The sequence below is a fragment of the Canis lupus genome, chromosome 13 (genome assembly GCF_048164855.1).
Source record: "Canis lupus baileyi chromosome 13, mCanLup2.hap1, whole genome shotgun sequence".
Lineage (NCBI taxonomy): Eukaryota > Metazoa > Chordata > Mammalia > Carnivora > Canidae > Canis > Canis lupus.
The window spans coordinates 15,354,385-15,374,340 of NC_132850.1; the positions used below are offsets into that span (position 1 = coordinate 15,354,385).

Consider the following 19,956-nt stretch of genomic DNA (forward strand, 5'->3'; position numbering starts at 1 on the left):
AGATTAAGAAACTGTTTTAAGGTGAGCACTACTCGAGCATGCTTATAGACCTGGGGAAATAAAGGAAAATTTAACTAAGAAAGGAAAGGATGGGAAACAGTCTAGGGCAAGGCTAGAATGATAAGCCTCAAACAAAGAAGGAAATTATCTTCCTCTGAAATGGGAAGGGAAGAGCAGGTGTGGAGATTTACAAAAGAAAGGCTAGAAAATTCAAGCCTGGTAGCCTGCATTTTCTGTAAAGTAGAAGACAAGGTCTCTGCAAAAAAGAAATGAGAGACCCTAATGAGGGTTAGGTAAGAAACTTGAGGCAAGTGGTGAAGGCTTGAAGTGGCTGTTGAAAGAAACGAGATACAACCCAGCCCAAAATGGAACGTGTGAATGTTGTAATAGTGATGATCTATACCTGCACATTTTATCTGGTGCAGAAGCTGAGAACAGCTGTAATTATCCAAGTGGAGAAGGTATTACGGAAAGAGTGGCTGAAAGGATACATAGTAGGAATCAAGCCAAACAGAAAGAGAAGTCAAGCCAGATTGGGGGGAGGTAGGGTACAAAGCACATTAGGTTGAAGCAGATAAAATGTGTATCTGGGTGGGTATGAGATGGGTGTGTCTCATGGGTATGAGAAAGTTGGAAGGATAGGAAGTGAGAATAGAATGATAGCTATTAAAGTTCTGGGTACTAGGTATAGTTTTGGTACTATTTAAGTTCTAGAGTATGGGCTTGGGAGTAGTTAAATGAGAGGTATTAGGAGGTCAAAGAAACATGAAGGGCAAGAGTGCTAGATAACTCCATGGTCCTTGAAGTCAAGATGATTTGGGAAAAAAATGAAGACTGGGCTGGCATCCAAAGTCATCAATGAATTAGGAAAACAGCATAGGATAGAGGACTATAACAAGGAAGAAAAGAGTAGTGAAGTCAGATAACATGAGCTTTAAAAGAGAACTATAGGTGGATGGTCTGAATGACAACACAGCACTTGGCTAATGCCAACACCACTTCTTAGCCCCATGGGACACAGGGACTGTTAAGAAGATTACAAGCCAAGTGGCCAGACAGAAATCAGGTATGAGGGAAAGCAGGTGGGAAGAGGCTGCAGGGGTTTGTTAACCATAGAACAGGTGTCCAGACGGCATAGTAAGGTTTTGAAGAAATGGGGTGGAAAGAGGAAGAAAGAACAGAATAAAGGACTGGCTAAGCCTATAGCCTGGCTACTGCTAGAGGCAGAGGGGCCAATAAGAGGCACTGAGAAAAACATAAGATGGTCCTGAAGATCTCATGACCCACTCCTACTATGACCACTGTCACCATCCTTACAGACAGCAGGCGATAGATATAGCAGGTCTTCTTTTGACCGTCACGCCAGACCCGGGCCATGGCTTGTTCATCATTGGCTGGGTTCCAGTCAGGGTCAAACATGACCAGTCGGTTAGCCCCGATGAGATTGAGGCCACAGCCTCCAGCTTTGCTGCTTAGCATGAAGACAAAATCAGGGCTCTGGAAAGAGAGGAAGCAAGAGAAGAAGAACCTCGTGCAGCCTGAACTAGAATCCTACTCAACCCAGCCGACTGTTCTCTCACACATCTGTATTCTTATGCTGTAAAGACCACTAATTTGTCTGCCTACTAATTTCCCCACCCCGCCATCACCAACCAACCTAACCCTGCCACACCCAGCAGAAAAGGAGGGGGAAAAAAGGAAAAATCAAAGAGACCCTAAAGCAGAGCACCCTTATAGCTTCCCTATCACCCCTTGATTCTGATGGTACTGCATTGGTAGTGTGGGAACAGAGGTTGTACATTTACCAGCGGATTGTTAAAGCGTTCCACAACCTTGGCTCGCTTCTTAATGGACATTGTGCCATCCAAGCGGACATATAAGTACCTGAAGGGGAATCCAAAGATCAAAACACAAGAAGGTGCAGAGCCCTGCTACTAAAGGAACTAAACAATGCTTGAGGCTATTTGTGTACAGCCTGGGGCCCTAAACTCCCAAAGGGACAGGCAGGGAGCTAGGGCCCAGGACTCTGTTCACTGGGATTACCTGAAGGACTAGGGGGCTATTCTGCTTAGAGGTGGAACTGGGACCATCACAGAAATAAAACAACAGATGTTTTCTGGGAAGCTCCTCCCATACCCACATCTTGGCCCATATCCACCAGTCAGAACACCAACTCTTCCTAGCAGGACAGTTGGGGAGGCACCACTTTAGTAAACCAATTAGGCTCTTTCCTACCTTCGGGCCCGACAGAGCTTCTCAAAGAGGTCCAATGTCTGAGTGTAATTGGACACCAGCACTACTTTGTCACTGCTGCGGCTTCGGGTCACTGCCAGAATGTAATCAAGGACCAGCATCTTACCTGGAGAAGTCAGCAAGCATTAGTCCTCAACAGGCCATCCCAGTGCCCCAGGAATCTTACTCTTGATATCAAGCCTTGAGGCAAGGATACATCAGCACAAAGAGACAATCTCCCACCCTCCCCGAAAGGAGCCCAAAGACTGGCTTACCTGACAGCTGGGGCTCTAGTGCCTTGGCACTATAAGTAGGGGGGAATATTTCCAAAGCACCTTCAAAGCCATCCTCCTCTTCCACACACTTGTCATAGATTAGAGCTGGATCTGAAAAACAAAAACAAAACACAAAATGCCAGTTATGATGCTTTCGGGAATTTCCACTTCAATGTTCATGGGAACCCCCTCTAGAAGCCTACTCAGCAGACCTTCCTCAGCCCCAGACTTGCTTGGGCCCAAATCCCAGGATACAGTCCGTTCCATCTGGACAATCCTGCTCACTAGTTAGTGTGTTCTCCCAACAAAAACGGAACTATACCAAGAGAGGGCAAGGTTTGCTAATTTTCTTCCTAACATTTTATTATGTACATATGCATGCACAGACGCATACAGAGTCTCACATACACCAAGCATCGGTTGGGCAGAGGATAAGGTAAACTTTCCCAAACAAAGGGTCTGGTTTACGGAGTACACAATGTAGGGTTCATACCTCGGGAAGGGCTAGAATCACATGTGGCCTTTATGAGGACTCTAAACAAATTTGGAAGATGCCTGAACCATATAGGAGCCTATCCTTCCTTACGTACTCTTAGAGGACCTCAGGACATGGACCCAACTCACGATTACAAAGCTTCTTTAGTAAGGTGATGGAAGAAAGGGAAGACACAGTCATCTTGCCCTCACGCAACTCTTCTGCTGGCTTGGCCTGTTTCAGAAACCTCTTGTATAATTCAGTCTGAAGGGGTGTCAGCCTGAAAAAAGAACAGCTGGGTCAGTGGGAAAGGCTGGACCACACTTCAGCCCTGAAGACACCATGAAAGCCCAGCCAGGCTCAAAGGCTGAGCTTTTTTTTACACACTCACTCTATACCCCCTCCTCAGTTGAGTTCAGTACCTACAACAAACCACCTGCTCAATCTTCACAGGCAGGTATTTAGAAAGGATATCAGATGTCCTCCGTATCAAACACCTAGGAAGACAGGGTAAAAAGACAAGAGGCTGGTAAAAATGCCATATTAACTACTGGAATAAAAGCTACCACCCAAAGAATCCAAAAGACTACCTTTGGATGTCAGAGAACCACCAGCCCTATGGCAAAGAAAACTTTTTTTTTTTTTAAGATTTTATTTATTTATTCATGAGAGAGAGAGAAAGAGAGGGGCGCAGAGACACAGGCAGAGGGAGAAGCAGGCTCCATGCAGGGAGCCCGATGCGGGACTCGATCTTGGAACTCCAGGATCATGCCCTGGGCTGAAAGCAGGCACTAAACTGCTGAGCTACCCAGGGATCCCCCTGGCAAAGAAATCTTTATGAGGGTCTCAGTCATGGGAACAAAGACCCTTTCAAACAACCTACCTTACATTGACAACGCTTTGTCTTCCTCTTCAAAAGTTTAGCTGGTCTTCAAGAGAAGGCCAAGACCTCCCACTGAGTCTGGTGCTCAGACAGGGAAAGCAAGCTGCAAACCACTAAATCCTTAGGGGAGTTTTTGTTTGCATTTGCCCAAATACCACTTGGCCCAAGGTTCAAAGAAACTAAGCTCATACCTCCTAGCAGACTAGGAAGGACAGGGATTAGACACCTAAGGAGTAGCTGCTAAGAACGCAGTGATTCTCTTTCCTACCATCTAAAATTGGGGGGGAGGGGAGGAGACAGGACCCCAGGATATAAACCATCAAGTGTATTACCTACAACAGAGGAGTCCCAGATGTACTTGTCCCCTGGATTATGTGGACACTATGGAAAAGCCTTCTTAGTCTGGGAGCCACATCCCTCCTTCAGATCTATTTCTAACTGTCAAAGAAGGCTATGCGGCCTGAGAAGGGAAGGCTGGTGCTTTAACTCTGAGACCAATTGACAGGAAGCTTTGCTCAGGGAATCTAGCGACATCAGAGAAAAGCTTCCTCAATATGATGCTAAGCAGCCCCAAACCAGATAAAAGAACCTAGGCCAGGAAGAAAGCAAGGACTTGGCCTGCAAGACACCTCCATTTATTCAGTGACCCTGATCAGGGCACAGATCCCACTCCCTAGAATCCCAGCCCTTATAGGCCAAGGCCCCGAAAGATTGGACTTGGATGGTTGAGTAGGCAATTCTGATGACCTAACTTGGGGGAAAGTCCTGAAGAAAGGTGCTGCTGCCTAGCCCAGCCCCCACCCTGCCATTACCTATTCACAATGCTGGTGAGCTCCCGCAGCCGCTCTTCGCCTAGCTGTCTGTCCGCCTCACTGGCAGCTGCATCTCGACCCTTCAAAATTGGCAATTCGAAATGCTTCTTGAACTCATGGGCAGTTCCTAAGACAAGAGAAAAGGGAAAATTAAAGCATTAAAGAATGTAAAAAGAGGGAAGACTCGTTCTTTTCCCTCCTCGCTTGTAGTCACGCTGTGCCAGCCACGCACTCCCATGGGGCATGTTTCACAAAATGGAAGAAATCAAGGACTTGCTGCTCATGGCCAGGCAAAGGATGCCAAACCTGTCAAGATCAAGAAACATATGAGTAAAGTGAAGTTTAGAGTTTGTTGGAGCAGATACCTTTATATCTTGGTCATCACACACAAAGAGAAGACAGAGAAACTGAAGCAATCCCTGTCCCTAGGTTTGGCAGTCAAAGAGCTGAAATGAACCTAACACAGTGATCTGAACTATACTAAAATTTTAAAAATTAAAAAAAAAAAAAAGAATGTAAAAAAGGAATGATTATCTCACTGCCAATAATGACAGACTACTTTGTTATAGACCACCTTCCTGTCAAGAACAAAGCTGGACAATTACAGGCAATTTTGTTTGAACGGATCAGAGAGCTAGCAAAGCAAGTGGGGACTGAAAGGCCTCAGAGACAGATTAACATTCAAATACATACCTAATTACATTAAATATAAGTGGACCAGATAATCCAATTAAAAGACAATTGTCAGACTGGATTTTTTTAAGATTTTTTACTTATTTATTCATAGAGACACAGAGAAAGAGAGAGAAGAGGCAGAGATACAGGCAGAGGGAGAAGCAGGCTCCATGCAGGGAGCCCAACGCGGGACTCGATCCTGGGTCTCCAGGATCACACCCCGGGCTGCAGGCGGCGCTAAACCACTGCACCACCAGGGCTGCCCTGGAATTTTTTTTAAAGCCCATCTATAGGCTGCTTGTAAGAGATGAAGTAGCATGAACCAGTGCAATGAATGAATGATACCTGCTACAACAGGTGGATGGATGGATGTACAATGAAGTACTGATACCCTACAACAGGTGGATGTGATGGATGAAACATCACATACACTAAGTAAAAGTGAGATGCAAAAGGTCACATACTGTATGGTCCATTTATATGAAATGTCAGAATAGGCAAGTCCACGGAGACAGAGCAGACTGGCGACTGTCAGAGTTTGAGGGAAAGGAGAGATAGGCAGTGACTGCTACTGAGTACTGAGTTTTCTTTTGGCCAGGAATAAAAAAGTCAGGTATCTCACAAATGAGGATCTCCAGTGGCCAATAAATACAATAAAAGGTGTTCAATTTATTCAACATTAGGCAAATGGTATCAGGTATCACCGAAAACCCACCTAATGACTAAAATTTTTAAAAATCTCTCAAGATAAATAGTGGTCATGATAGAGAGCAGAGGTCGGCAAACTACAGCCGTGGGCCAGCCATTTGTTTCTTTAAATAAAGTTTTATTAGAACACAACCACGTCCATTCATTTACATTCTATGGCTGCTTTCTTGCCATAGTAGCAGCGCTGAGTAGACAGTATGGCCTGCAAGTCTAAAATACTATTTAGCCACTTAAGAAAAAATTTGCTGACCCCTGACATAGAGCTACTGGAATTCTCTTATACTACTGGCATAATCACTACTAGAGCTGAACACAGGGATCCCTGGGTGGCGCAGCGGTTTAGCGCCTGCCTTTGGCCCAGGGTGTGATCCTGGAGACCCGGGATCGAATCCCACGTCGGGCTCCCGGTGCATGGAGCCTGCTTCTCCCTCTGCCTGTGTCTCTGCCTCTCTCTCTCTCTCTCTCTCTCTCTCTGATTCATCAATAAATAAAAAATTAAAAAAAAATAAAATAAAATAGAGCTGAACACATGCATAGCATATGACCTAGCAATTCCACTTGCAGGACAGAGAATGCATATTTACACAAAAGAAATGTACATTATGCTCAGGTAAAGACATACAAGAATGTTCACAGCAACATTATTCAAAAGAATGAAAAACTGGAAACTCAACTGTCCATCACCAGAACACACAAAAAATATTATAGTATATTCATAAAAATGGAATAGTATAAGGGGATGTGCGTGGCTCAGTTGGGTTAAGTATCCAACTCTTGATTTCAGCTCAGGTGGTGATCTCAGGGTTGTGGGGTTGAGACCCACATCAGGCTTGTGCTGGGCATGAAACCTGCTTAAGATTCTCTCTCCCTCTACCTTCTGCTCCCCTCTCTCAAAAAACAAACAAAAGAAGAGATTAGTATACAAAGAAAAAAATTAACTGCCAGGAGCAACAACATGGATGAATCTCATAAACATAATGTTGAACAAAAGAAACAGGAATATATACTGTATATTATTTAGCCAAGGAATATATACTGTATTATTCCATTTATATAAAGTCAAAAATAGGCAAAAACCAATCAGGTGTCAGAAGAGTGTGCTTCCCAGGGAAAAGGAGAGAACAGTGATTAGAAGAGGGTGCTGCTAGGAGCACCCGGGTGGCTTGATTGGGAATCTGACTCTTGTTTTGGCTCAGGTCACAATCTTAGGGTACTGGGATCAAGCCCCCACACTGGGCTCCACATTTAGCACGGAGTCTGTTTGGAATTCTTTTTCTCCCTCTCCCTCTGCCCCTTCCCACTTGTGTTCACTTGCTCACTCTCTCTAAATTAGTAAATAAAATATTAAAAAAAGGGGGAGGTACTCTACTGCAGAGATGGTGGCAGTAATTGATCTGATAGTGGTTACACCAATGTGTTAACTTTATGAAAATTTTGCTACTTAGCTGGTTCTCATGTAAAGTTCTCTTCCTGAGCACTGGCAAGTTGGGGTGGCACGAACAAACCCTCCCACAGATACTTATGTGCAAGAACTACCTACCTGTGGTTGCTAAAGGCTGGGGGGAAGGGACAACGGAGTTATTGTTTAATGGGTAGCATTTCAATTCTTCAAGATAAAAATAGTTCTGGAGATGGATGGTGGTGATGGCTGCACAACAATGTAAGCATATTTAATGATACTGAGGGACGCCTGGGTGGCTCAGTGGTTAAGCATCTGCCTTGGGCTCAGGGCATGATCCTGGGCTCCCTGCATGGAGCCTGCTTCTCCCTCTGCCTGTGTCTCTGCCTCTCTATGTCTCTCATGAATAAATAAAATCCTTTAAAAAAATGATACTGAACTGTACACTAAAAGGCAGTTAACCAACAAAAACAAAAACTGTCCAAGACCAACTGCCTTAAGGCCAATGCTCTTGTGAGGCAGCTAGGCTGTGATGAGCAAAAATGCCTGGGGTAGTGTTTCCATCCCCAGCTCATTGTCACACCACATTGTGCATAGCCCCTGCCACCTCTGCAGTAGAAAAATAGCTGGACTGGGCCTTGTTGAGTTGTTCAGTAGCACCAAGGTCCCCCCCAATGGCTAAATTACTCCCTGACAAAAGCAGCCTTCCTACAAGAGTGCCTAGTGACCTACATATAACTAACATTCCCTCCTTTCTCTCTTCAGCTAGAGTTACATTCCCAAGGCCAAAGCAAGGCTCCTTTCCAATGTAGCAGACAAGGCTGGTTTCTTACCCAGAATGCCTGAATTAACAAAATGTACCAAGCTGAAATACTCAAGGAGATCATTCTGGATGGGGGTCCCAGAGATAAGCACCCGTCGGCTGGTGTTCAAGCTGTCCAGGGCCTGGTAAGTCTGATTCTCAGAGTTCTTAAGTCTGTGTCCCTGCAAGGAAATTAATTTTCACTTAGGCCTCGGCATGATGTGGAATCCCTCATGATAGCAAAGTCTTGTGTAAACAGGGAAAGAGGAATCATAAACATTACAGGTCCTAGGATCTTGGGAACTGGGTAGAGTGCAACAAGAATGAGAATTTACCTGCTTGCCTAGGGAGAAAAGTCAGGTTCAAGAGAGAGACTGTTAGTTTCCAGACCACCAGTGCTACATCCATAAAGCAAGGATTTCCTAGATTCCATTATCTACCCTCCTTTTCCCCGCCCCAACCTCCAGAGCCTTAGCAGGCTGCCTATCCTCTTCACAGACATTTAGCCATGTTCTAGACTCCTGTTTTCAGGGAATCCTCCTTCCCCATAAGCCAAACCAGCCCAGAACCTCCGGAGCCAGATGCCTTCTGGATTGGTCTACAGGCCATCTCTCAGCTGTGAGAGCTAAAGGGACTTGGCCCAGGCTCCTCCTTCCCTCTCCCTGCAGAATCCACAGCTCATATACCTAAAGAGCCTCTCCCGGGATCCCTGGGTGGCGCAGCGGTTTAGCGCCTGCCTTTGGCCCAGGGCGCGATCCTGGGGAACCAGGATCGAATCCCACGTCGGGCTTCCGGTGCATAGAGCCTGCTTCTCCCTCTGCCTGTGTCTCTGCCTCTCTCTCTCTCTCTCTCTCTGTGTGTGTGTGTGACTATCATAAATAAATAAAAAAAGTTTAAAAAAAAAAAAAAAAGAGCCTCTCCCTGCCTCCTTTTGCAGCTGTTCCCCAATCCCTATTCTCCCTGTCACCCATCCCTCATATACACCACTGTTTTATCTCTCTTTTTTAAGCCTTTTTCAAGAGGGTTGTAAAGGACCCTATTATCTTCCCTCTTTCCCCAAGAACCACATGGGCAAGATCAGGTCTGTGCCTCTTCCATCCACAGGCCCCATTTCAGCCTGTACTGAGCAAGACATTCAAAATGCAATCACCAATGAAAGAATGAACAAGTCAGCATGCCCCCCCTCTGGTCAGCCTTGTACAATGGAATTAAACACAGACTCTTTACTGAACCTCCTGTCTCTAGGATCAGGTCCAAGCTCATTACTTTAGCATTTCTCAGTAAGACCCCAACTAACTTCTCTGACAACTCTCCACAGCTGGTCTTAGTCCAAGAAGCTATAACTCTTCATGCTGGATTTCCTTAGGTCTCTTTGCCCATGCCATTTCTCTGCCCAGAATTCTCTCCCACAGGCCAATTCCTCAAAGGTCATCTCCTTTGCAAAGCCTTCCTCAATGACCCCAGCTCGTTGGTCTCTCCCACTTCCTCACTCCTATGGCGCTCCGTACATAATAGTTGTTTGCTGAATCTTTTCAAAGTGCCAGGCACTGTACTAATAGGAAGCACTTCCCTTATATTCTCTTCTGTAATCCAGATAACAATCAGATGAGTGGGAATTGTAATACCTATTTTAGAGAAAATGAAGGTCAGAAAGGTGAACAGTTTTCCAAAATCACACTGGTAGTAAATAGCAGAACTAGGATTTGAACTCAGGTATGTGTGGTTCCAAGCACTTGTACTACTCTGTCTCTCATCTACTGCTATATATACTAGAGACTAATCATACTCTACTATACTTATAAATCTTTTTTTTTTAATTTTTTTTTTTTATTTATTTATGAGTCAGAGAGAGAGAGAGAGAGAGAGAGAGGCAGAGACATAGGCAGAGGGAGAAGCAGGCTCCATGCACCGGGAGCCTGACGTGGGATTCGATCCCGGGTCTCCAGGATCACGCCCTGGGCCAAAGGCAGGCGCTAAACTGCTGCGCCACCCAGGGATCCCCATACTCTACTATACTTAATCTCCTCAGCTAGACAGGAACTTTTTTTTTTTTTTAATTTTTTTTTTAATTTTTTTTTTTTTTTATGATAGCCACAGAGAGAGAGAGAGAGAGGCAGAGACATAGGCAGAGGGAGAAGCAGGCTCCATGCACCGGGAGCCCGGTGATGTGGGATTTGATCCCGGGTCTCCAGGATCACACCCTAGGCCAAAGGCAGGCGCCAAACCGCTGCGCCACCCAGGGATCCCTAGACAGGAACTTCTTAAAGCAGAAATCATGTCGGGCGGCCCCGGTGGCTCAGCGGTTTAGCGCTGCCTTCAGCCCAGGGTGTAATCTGGAGACCCGGGATCGAGTCCCACATCGGGCTCCCTGTATGGAGCCTGCTTCTCCCTCTGCCTGTGTCTCTGCCTCTCTCTGTCTCTCATGAATAAATAAATAAAATCTTAAAAAAAAAAAAGAAAAAAAAGAAAAAGAAACCATGTCAGATTTGCCTCTATATAATTTGGTGCATAGGACAGAAAACTGTTCAGTAAATGTCTGTTGAATGAAATGAATGAATGAATAATCAGTATTGCTATTAAAGAAGAATTAGGCATAGAATTTCAATCTTTAAAAATGACTGCATGGGGCAGCCCGGGTGGCTCAGCGGTTTAGCGCCGCCTTCAGCCCAGGGCTTGATCCTGAAGACCCAGGATCGAGTCCCACGTCAGGCCCCCTGCATGGGGCCTGCTTCTCCCTCTGCCTGTGTCTCTGCCTCTCCCTCTGTCTCTCATGAATAAATAAATAAATAAAATCTTAAAAAAATAAAAAAATGACTGCATGTTGTATACCTAAAACTAATGCAATGTTATATATCAATTACATCTCAAAAAATATTTAAGACATCCAAAACAAATTAAAAAACTAAAAATGACTAGAGGCTATAAGCACTAGCCCTGAAGGAGAGAAGGCTCAGATCTGGAGCCCAAGAGGGAAATGAAACTTGTTAGGAAATTACCCAAAAGACCCTAGGGAAATAGGTGTCAACAACTGGGTCCCCCTAAACTGAAGCTCCCTGAGGGGAGGCATCATGGGACCCCCAGGACCTGACACATAATAGGCACTTAATAAATAATCCAGTAAATGAACTGAGCTGACACATTATCCTTGTGGGTCTCTGTGGAAGGGAAAGCCAATCCCAGCTCCTTATGAGAATACCCAGACTTCAGACCCACCTCCTTCCACTATCACCCAGAGATTTAAAACCCAAACTCTCTGGAGTGGCTGGCTGGTTCAGTCAGAGGAATGTGCTCTTCTTGATCTCATGGTCATGATTTCAAGTCCCACACTGGGTTTAGAGATTGCTTAAAAATAATATTTTATAGAAGGAGAAACAGGCATCCCTGTGGGGATCCTGATGGGGGACTCGATTTCAGGACCCCAAGATCACACCTGAGCCAGATGCTTAACCACTGAGCTAGCCAGGTGCCCCTCTTTTTTTTTTTTTTCAAGTAGGCTCCACATCCTGTGCAGAGCCCAATGAGGGGCCCAAACTCATGACCCTGAGATTAAGACCCAAGCTGAGATCAAGAGTTGACGCTCAACCAAGTGAGCCACTCAGGTGCCCCAAAAACAAAATCTTAAAAATAAATAAATAAATAAAACCCAAACTCTGACAATTCAGCAAATCAAATATTTGGCCAGATGAAAAGTTGCCAGAGCTCTTATTAATAAGCTGCTGCTGAATTTCAGTTCTGGCAGAGTTCTTCACTTATTCTTTCTGAAAACAATAAACAATGCCACAATTAAATACCACTTTTCTCTCTGACACATGAGCCCTACGAGCAATATTCTTGTTTTTTATGTATTTCCCCACCATGTTTCTTCTGACCTGCTGTGTGTTCTAGCTCTTCTAAAGGAACATATATGGATCTGGATAAGGCACACAGGGCCAGTCCTCCCATACCTAAGCCAGACTTCCCACACCAAGTTTTGGGTTATATCCAAGGGATAAGAGCCAGGTCTTAAAATCTCAGGCCTGGATTCAAGTCCCACCTCACTTGGTCCTGACAGGGGGAAACTGGGCAAGTCATCACACTTCTCCTAACCTCTAAAACTGAGATGATGATGATAATGACAATGTCAATCCCTCACCTATTCATCTACTTTACAAAATGCTTCCATAGATCTCTCTTGATCTGGATCATATTCTTTTCAGGTTGACCCTATGCCATCTAGTACACAGAAGTAACTGAGACCTTGAGCAGTCTCACCTGCACAGTATCCTTATAAGTGGCAGCCAAGGCTGACCCCAAGTCTTCTGACTTGCCCTAACTCACACTACTATAGGGATAAGAAGATTTTGTGTGCCAGAGAGAAGCACTGGAGGTACTGGGAGGAAGCACTGTGGGTACTGGGAGAAGGAAAGCCTGGGGCAGCATCTTCCCTCTCCAGGGTCCAAACCTGAGAAAGTCCTCTTAGAGTAAGCTATCTTTCCAAACTGGCTTCCTCATATCTCTCACAATTGACAAACTGCTGATGAAAATAGGTAGATGTGGGGTGCCTGGGTGGTTCAGTCAGTTAAGTGTCTCTCTTCAGCTAAGGTCATGATCCCGGGGTCCTGGGATTTCAGTCAGTTAAGTGTCTCTCTTCAGCTAAGGTCATGATCCCGGGGTCCTGGGATTAAGCCCCGCGTTGGGCTCCCTGCTCAGCAGGAAGTCTGCTTCTCCCTCTTCCTGATGCTCACGCTCTCTAACTTGCACTCTCCCCGTCTCTCTCTCTCATAAATAAATAAATAAATAAATAAATAAATAAATAAATAAATAAATCTTTAAAAAAATAAAAAAGGTAGATGAGTAAATGGGAGGGCCAGGATGCTGCAATGTGGCAAGAAGCAGCCTGGTCCCTTGTGCCCTGCAGAGTCAGCTCAGAAAGCAGGACAGAATGAGAAAGAAACACTACAGAGCAGAAGGAAATCTAGATTGGCCAGGGCCTTGAACTTCATAGGGTTATCATACATGTAACCCACCTCAACCTGCTAAATCCTTTATTCTTACCAGAAAGAACAGTCCATCAAAGTGTTAGAAGTTGATACACATGCCCAACAATGACAGACTCTTCATTAAAGACAAAAGCACAATAAGGAAAGAGATCATAACTAGCAAGCATGGCATCCCAAAAGTCCCTTAGATATTGAGCTAATCCATAGTTTCCAGAGCACAGTCAAGCTTGCCAAACAGCTGACAAAGGGGACCAAGTCTTTCAGCCACCCCTCCACTAAAGCCCCAGGGGTGTGCAGAGTGGCCTTCACTCTTCCCAAGAGGCGCAATGATAGCAGCCTCAGAGTACCTAAGCACCCTGAAAACCTGGAGAATTCTTTATAATGGGAAGCTCCCAGTCACCCTCATTCCTTTCCAAGTAGTAGCATCTCTACCACCATTCATGCATTGTGGTGGAAAAGGCTAGAAAATAACTATTACCATGTTTCTCTTTGTCCCATACAATTTATACAGACTATAAGGTGTATGGACTGTCCACACTAGACTTCCCTGTTTCTGTTCACATGCATCTCCCCAGCCTCGAACAAAAAAATAACAGGGCCTGGATGGCTCAGCCTGCATGGCTCAGCGGTTTAGCGCCACCATCAGCCTAGGGCGTGATCCTGGAGACCTGGGATCAAGTCCCATATCAGGCTCTCTGCATAGAGCCTGCTTCTCCCTCTGCCTGTGTCTGTCTCTCATGAATAAATAAATAAATAATCTTAAAACAAAGCAAAACAAAAAAACCAAAAACCAAAACCAGAGTCTTATGACAATTACCAAAGTCTTATGACATACCAGGCACTGTGTGAAGAGCTTTCCCTCATTCACCTCATTTAATCCTCACAATAATCCCATGAATATTATTTCAAGGATTATTATAAATATTATTATCCCACTTTACTAACTCAGAAACAGAGGCTCAGGTGGTTTATTTTTTTTAAAGATTTTATTTATTTATTTATTCATGAGAGACACAGAGAGAGAGAGAGAGAGAGAGAGAGGCAGAGACATAGGCAGAGGGAGGAGCAGGCTCCATGCAGGGAGCCTGACATGGGACTCGATCTCTGGTCTCCAGGATCACGCCCTGGGCTGAAGGCAGCACTAAACCACTGAGCCTCACCGGGGCTGCCCCGCTCAGGTGGTTTAGCAACGAGTCAAAGTCATTTTACTGGTAATTACAAGAGCCAGAATTTGAATACAAGTCTCTCTGACTCTAGAACCTATTCCTTTAAACACTGTACTGTGTCTCTCCACCCATCCAAATCCCTCCCATCCTTCAAAGTATTTCCTTGGTCTGAGAATACTGACTGAAGGCAACAAAACCAAATAGCCCATAGTACCTCACCCTCCTTGGGAGTTCCAAGTAATGCTTAATCCCTATTGGTAGGTTGACGTCAAGGGCTCTCCCTCTCACTGTGTCCTCTAAGGCAACAAGCTCTGTCCTTAATATTCCCCAGAGACTGGGATGCCTGGGTGGTTCAGTTGGCTGAGTATCTGCTTTCATCTCCATCATGATTTCGGGGTTCTGGGATCGAGCCCAGCATCGGGTTCCCTGCTCAGAGGGGAATCTGTTTCTCTCCCTCTGCTCCTCCCCTTGAATCATCTCACTCGTGCTTTCTCAAACAAATAGAACCTTAAAAAATATATACATATGGACACCTGGGTGGCTCAGTGCTTGAGCATCTGCCTTCAACTCAGGGTGTGATCCCGGGATCCGGGATCGAGTCCTGCACTCGGCTCCCTGTGAGAAGCCTGCTTCTCCCTCTGCCTATGTCTCTGTGTGTGTGTCTCTCTCTCATAAAAAAATACATACGTCTTTAAAAAAAAACATTCTAAAAATAAATCTATATATATATGTCATATTATATACATACATACATACATATATTCCCCAGTAACTGATACAGCCCTTAGATGACAGTTCTTAGGACATTTCAACACTTTTTCCTACCACCCAGACTGCTGGGAGCCAAGTACCTCATCACATATGACCAGTCCAACACTTCCTTTCTGGAGGACTCCAACATGAAGGCGGAAAGTCTCATAGGAAATGATGAGGATGGGAGAAGGCACTCGGACTCCACGCTGGTTCATGAATCCTTCTACAATAGAAAACATGTCAAGGGAAAAAATCTAGAATATCTTAAAGAAAAAGAGTTTGCCGATTCTTTAATTTTGCCTGGAAATAACTATCTCCACTATTTTCCATGGGAATTCTCTTCCACCCCCCTCATTGCCCTCAGCCTGCTGGCCATCAGTGAGCATATATACAAGAAAGGAGCAAGTTGTATGGAAGAGTACAGCCAACTCTATTAAGGCTCCATACCTAGCTTTTGGTCTATCTCATCCTTAGAGCCTCCGTCAATGGCCAGAGGTTGGATCCTCCCTCCAAGCCATTTCCCGACTTCATTGTACCAGTTCTTCACCAGGCTGGAGGGTGACACCACCACTGCCTTGTCAATTTCTGGTTTGCACTCTGGACTCTGGCGCAAAAGCGTCCATATCAACGTGATGCACTGCAGCGTCTTGCCCAGGCCCATCTCATCAGCCATGATGCAGCCGTGGCTGCCAGGGATACGCCGACTGGTGACACACTCCCACAGGAACTTTACTCCCTGGGGAATAACAGCATTCAGGCCACTTTGGTACCCACACTGGTGCTGCCCCAGGGATGGCAGCCTCCCATCCCATACCTCTTTCCCCCCAGTCCCTTTTACCTCTCTCTGATGAGGCCGCAAGACCTTACTGAGAATAGGATCCACAACCACATGGACAGGGAGTTTTTCCCTAAGAAAACACAGCAAAGAAAACATGTAGCTCAGACATGTGCAAGGATACGCCCTTAGGAAGTTGTATCCTGCTGACCCAGAGGCCACAGAGGCAGCTGCCTAAGAGAGGACTTTTGTGGCCTGATAATCATACCATAGCAAATTTTTGCTCTAGGAGTTAGAAAGTGAGGAGAGGGTTCCCTATGTCATCAATCCCTCCAGCTTCCCTGAGCAAGCTTGGCAAGAAGATGAACACCCACCAACTAAACATGCCCACAAACTCTTTGCTACACATTCTCCTTCCCCACCTAACCCACTCTCTGGATGGTGGTACAGTGGTCATGACAGCACTCTGAATACATGCCAGTCCCAAGGAAAAAAATCACACCAAAATGCCCTCTGCCCTTCCAGGTACGTGCACTTAACAGAAGACTAGACCTGCCCAAGAAATACCAATGTACATACTTGTCAAGCTTCATCTGGTCATGGGCGCTCAGTGGGGGAGGCTCGTACAAAACCAAGGCACCTTCTTCCAAGGGGTCATGGAGGGCCCGGCGGACCCCAGCCCTTTTGAGGCCCAATGCCCGAAAGCCCAGGGGACCTAGAAACCAACAATCTGTCACCTGAGCCTCTGTATTGAAGAGATCACTAGGCCCAGCTCAAATGCCTATCCTTCACATAACCTTTCCTAAGCTTGCACATGACCTTCTCTCTTCCAGAACCTCTCCAAACCTAGCTGGGCACCTCTATCTATTATCCTAGTCTGCCTCAGATTAGCGTTTTTCACATCTTACTTATCCCATTTAACTATAAACTTGTGGAGGGCCAGGTCTTGTTCATCTCAAATCAATCCTAGAAAGGTCTAAAACTCAAAGAGGCCTTTGAAGATGAAGAACTCTTAGGAGTTGGCCTCCTCCCTCCCCAGCCCGTTTTAGCACTATGCTAGGTCTTACACAGGCCAGGGAAAAACTCTGTGGAACCCAGGCCTCAGTCAACCTCAGAAACAAGATGCTACTAAATTCACTCAGACTGAATGAAGCCTGGGCCCATCAGCCACCAGGGCCCGCCCCCAGGAGCTTCCCAAGTATTGGCATATCCCACCAAGAGGAGGAGGGGCAGTTAGTCCTGGCAGCTCTTGCTGAAGCTATCAAACACAACCTTCATGCAGGCCTCTGGAGTGTTACCCCACACATTGTCACCACTGGGCTGGCATCTTCAATTCCAAGGTAAGCGTATATTCACAAAAACAGAGGTTTTAAATTATTCAGATACATTCAAACATGATTGATTCAAAAAACAGAAAAGTCTCCATTTTTACCTTGATAATTTGGAATGGGGATTTTAAAAGGCTTTGACAAAATGCTTCGAATAAACGCTTCCTAAAAAAGAAACAGGGATTCAGGACTGATTAGAGATGTTCTAGGATATTTTTACAAATGCAGTCTAAAATGCCTATTTAGGGGTACCTGGGTGGCTGAGTCAGTTGAGCATTTGACTCTTGGTTTCAGTCGGGCCATGATCTTGGGATCGTGGATCAAGCCCCACATCAGGCTCTGTGCTCAGTGGAGAGTCTGCCAGAAATTCTCTCTCCTCCCCTCCCTCTCTCCCTCTCCTACTTGCACACACTTTCTTGCTCTCTCTAAAGTAAGTAAACCTTAAAAATAATTTTTTTAGGGATCCCTGGGTGGCGCAGCGGTTTGGCGCCTGCCTTTGGCCCAGGGCGCGATCCTGGAGACCGGGGATCGAATCCCACGTCGGGCTCCCGGTACATGGAGCCTGCTTCTCCCTCTGCCTGTGTCTCTGCCTCTCTCTCTCTCTCTCTCTGTGTGACTATCATAACTAAAAAAAAAAAAAAAAAAAAAATTTTTTAAATAAAATGCCTATTTTAAAAAAAATTTTTTTAAGATTTTTATTTATTCATGAGAGACAGAGAGAGAGAGACAGACAGACAGAGACAGAGACAGAGACAGATACAGGCAGAGAGAGAAGCAGGCCCCATGCAGGGGGCCCAATGTGGGACTTGATCCCGGGGCTTCAGGATCACCCTGGGCCGAAGGCAGGCGCTAAACCACCGAGCCACCCAGGGATCCCCCTAAAATGCCTATTTAAAGGTAATACATTCAGAGCATTATATTTTGATTACATCTCACTCAGATGCATCTAGAACAGAAGGAAATGTACTCCATTATTAGGTTATTAGGTTTTATACAACAGTTTTCATCTTTAAGGCTTTACATACAATTCTACAAATACTCAGGGACAGCAAAGTACCACTGGCAAGTGCCCAGCTTCCGTCAGCCACAAGGCTTAGACTCGTTTGTTCATAAAAGGCCATGCCAACAAGGACAACTAACTATTCCCTAGGGTACAGCACCTTAAGAAGAAAGCACCACACACTTACCCAACCCCAGTACTAACAACTCCAATGTCTGGATACAACCACTCTCTTACAGGGCTACATCTTCCCAGGCATACATCACATTTCTTTTGTTGTAACAGTTCTGCCTATTGCATCTAATTACTACGTCAGCCTCCTTGGGAACTAACTAGACCTTCAAAAAATAGCAGCAGTAACAGGAACAGTATTATTATTAAATAATATTAACAACAGCAAAAATGACAACAGTCATGATGACTATAACAGTGTATAACAGGTGCAGTGCTAAGCACTCGAGATGCCCGCATTCAGGCTGCCATTGAATCCTCACTACCAGCACTATGAGGCCCATTATTACTGGTATCTCCACTGTACCAGATGGGCATATTGAGACTGAGTGGTTAAGTCACTGTCCCCAGTCACAGGGCCATGACGGGTGCAGGACTTTCCTGGTTTCCAGGACCCTTACTTTAACCAGTGGGCAGTATGGCCTCCTAATCCAACCTGTTTAAGTACAGCCATATGGATCAGCCCAGAGTCAGCATCTTCTTGCCATGGGAAAGCACAAGAGAGGGAACATGAGAAAGAGGATAGGAGAAGGCCAAAAAATCACCAAAAGAAAAATGGGACAAGGGTGCCAAGAAGTAGACATACATAGGTCGTAGAGAAGAGTGGCCTTGCTGCCTCCACCTCAGGGCCTACAGAAGCCTCTGTGCCAGCACCTCAGCCTGGAACCGGCACTGGACTATGGGGCTGGGGCTGAAGAGCAGGCAGGGGAGTCCAAGCACCAGCTCCTGGGGTAACTCTGACAGCTCCCATCAACATTCTGGTCTTCTGGTCTATAGATCTCTGAGCTCTTTGGGGAATTACAATGGTCTGTGAACCTCTACAAAACAAGAGCTGAAACCCAAGAAAGCAAGGAGAAAATAAGAACAGAAACCCTAAAGGTAGTTTTAATGTAAATACATTATTATTGGAAAAAGAAATAATGAAAAATATTACCCTCAAGCAAAATGGTAGTTTAACAAGGAAAAAGCAAACCTATCTTGCCCTGAACTTTGTACCTTTTTATTCCGACCCATTTCTACAAAGATTATAAATTTCTAGAAACTCAGCGTACTTTTTTAAGATTTTATATATTTGAGAGAGAGACAGAGAGCATGAGCCTAGAAGGAGAGGGAGAAGCAGGCTCCCTACTGAGTCGGGAGCCCGATGCAGGGCTCAATCCCAGGACCACGACATGAGTCAAAGGCAGACACTTAACTGACTGAGCCGCCCAGGCCCCCAGAAACTCAGTGTACTTTAAATAGGAAAAATATAATTAATATATTTGATAATCTACTAGAAGATAGAAAAATAATGTGGAGAACTGACCATGACATAAATAACATGATGGGGGAGGGGGATCAAAGAAAGGCCCAAATTGTTTGCCTATTTCTTTGCAGCTGGATGAAATCTTATATTGACTATTTTTAATTACTGTGATTATTCTATCTATGAATGGCAATGATAATGAGAAGCTTGTATATGA

At 45.2% G+C, this 19,956-nt stretch overlaps 1 protein-coding gene and 1 pseudogene across 9 annotated transcripts in view; one reads left to right on the forward strand and one right to left on the reverse strand.

The window, feature by feature from the left end:
* Positions 1-19,956, reverse strand: part of RAD54L (RAD54 like) — a 40,999-nt gene that overhangs the window by 14,476 nt on the left and 6,567 nt on the right. For 4 of the 9 annotated variants that reach the window (XM_072772309.1, XM_072772308.1, XM_072772306.1 and 1 more), the window contains exons 4-16: positions 17,367-17,427; positions 16,514-16,649; positions 15,998-16,067; positions 15,607-15,895; positions 15,258-15,382; positions 8,293-8,443; positions 4,678-4,804; positions 3,405-3,479; positions 3,132-3,262; positions 2,508-2,618; positions 2,236-2,359; positions 1,806-1,884; positions 1,318-1,497 (exon numbers count right to left, since the gene is read on the reverse strand). In XM_072772309.1, coding sequence (XP_072628410.1) covers positions 1,318-1,497; positions 1,806-1,884; positions 2,236-2,359; positions 2,508-2,618; positions 3,132-3,262; positions 3,405-3,479; positions 4,678-4,804; positions 8,293-8,443; positions 15,258-15,382; positions 15,607-15,895; positions 15,998-16,067; positions 16,514-16,649; positions 17,367-17,427 — 1,659 coding nt within the window. Of the gene's footprint in view, positions 1-1,317; positions 1,498-1,805; positions 1,885-2,235; positions 2,360-2,507; positions 2,619-3,131; positions 3,263-3,404; positions 3,480-4,677; positions 4,805-8,292; positions 8,444-15,257; positions 15,383-15,606; positions 15,896-15,997; positions 16,068-16,513; positions 16,650-17,366; positions 17,428-17,514; positions 17,651-19,956 lie in introns of those variants that run through there. The other 5 variants (XM_072772311.1, XM_072772310.1, XM_072772314.1 and 2 more) reach the window with 5 other exon arrangements.
* Positions 69-5,483, forward strand: LOC140602604 (large ribosomal subunit protein eL38 pseudogene; annotated as a pseudogene).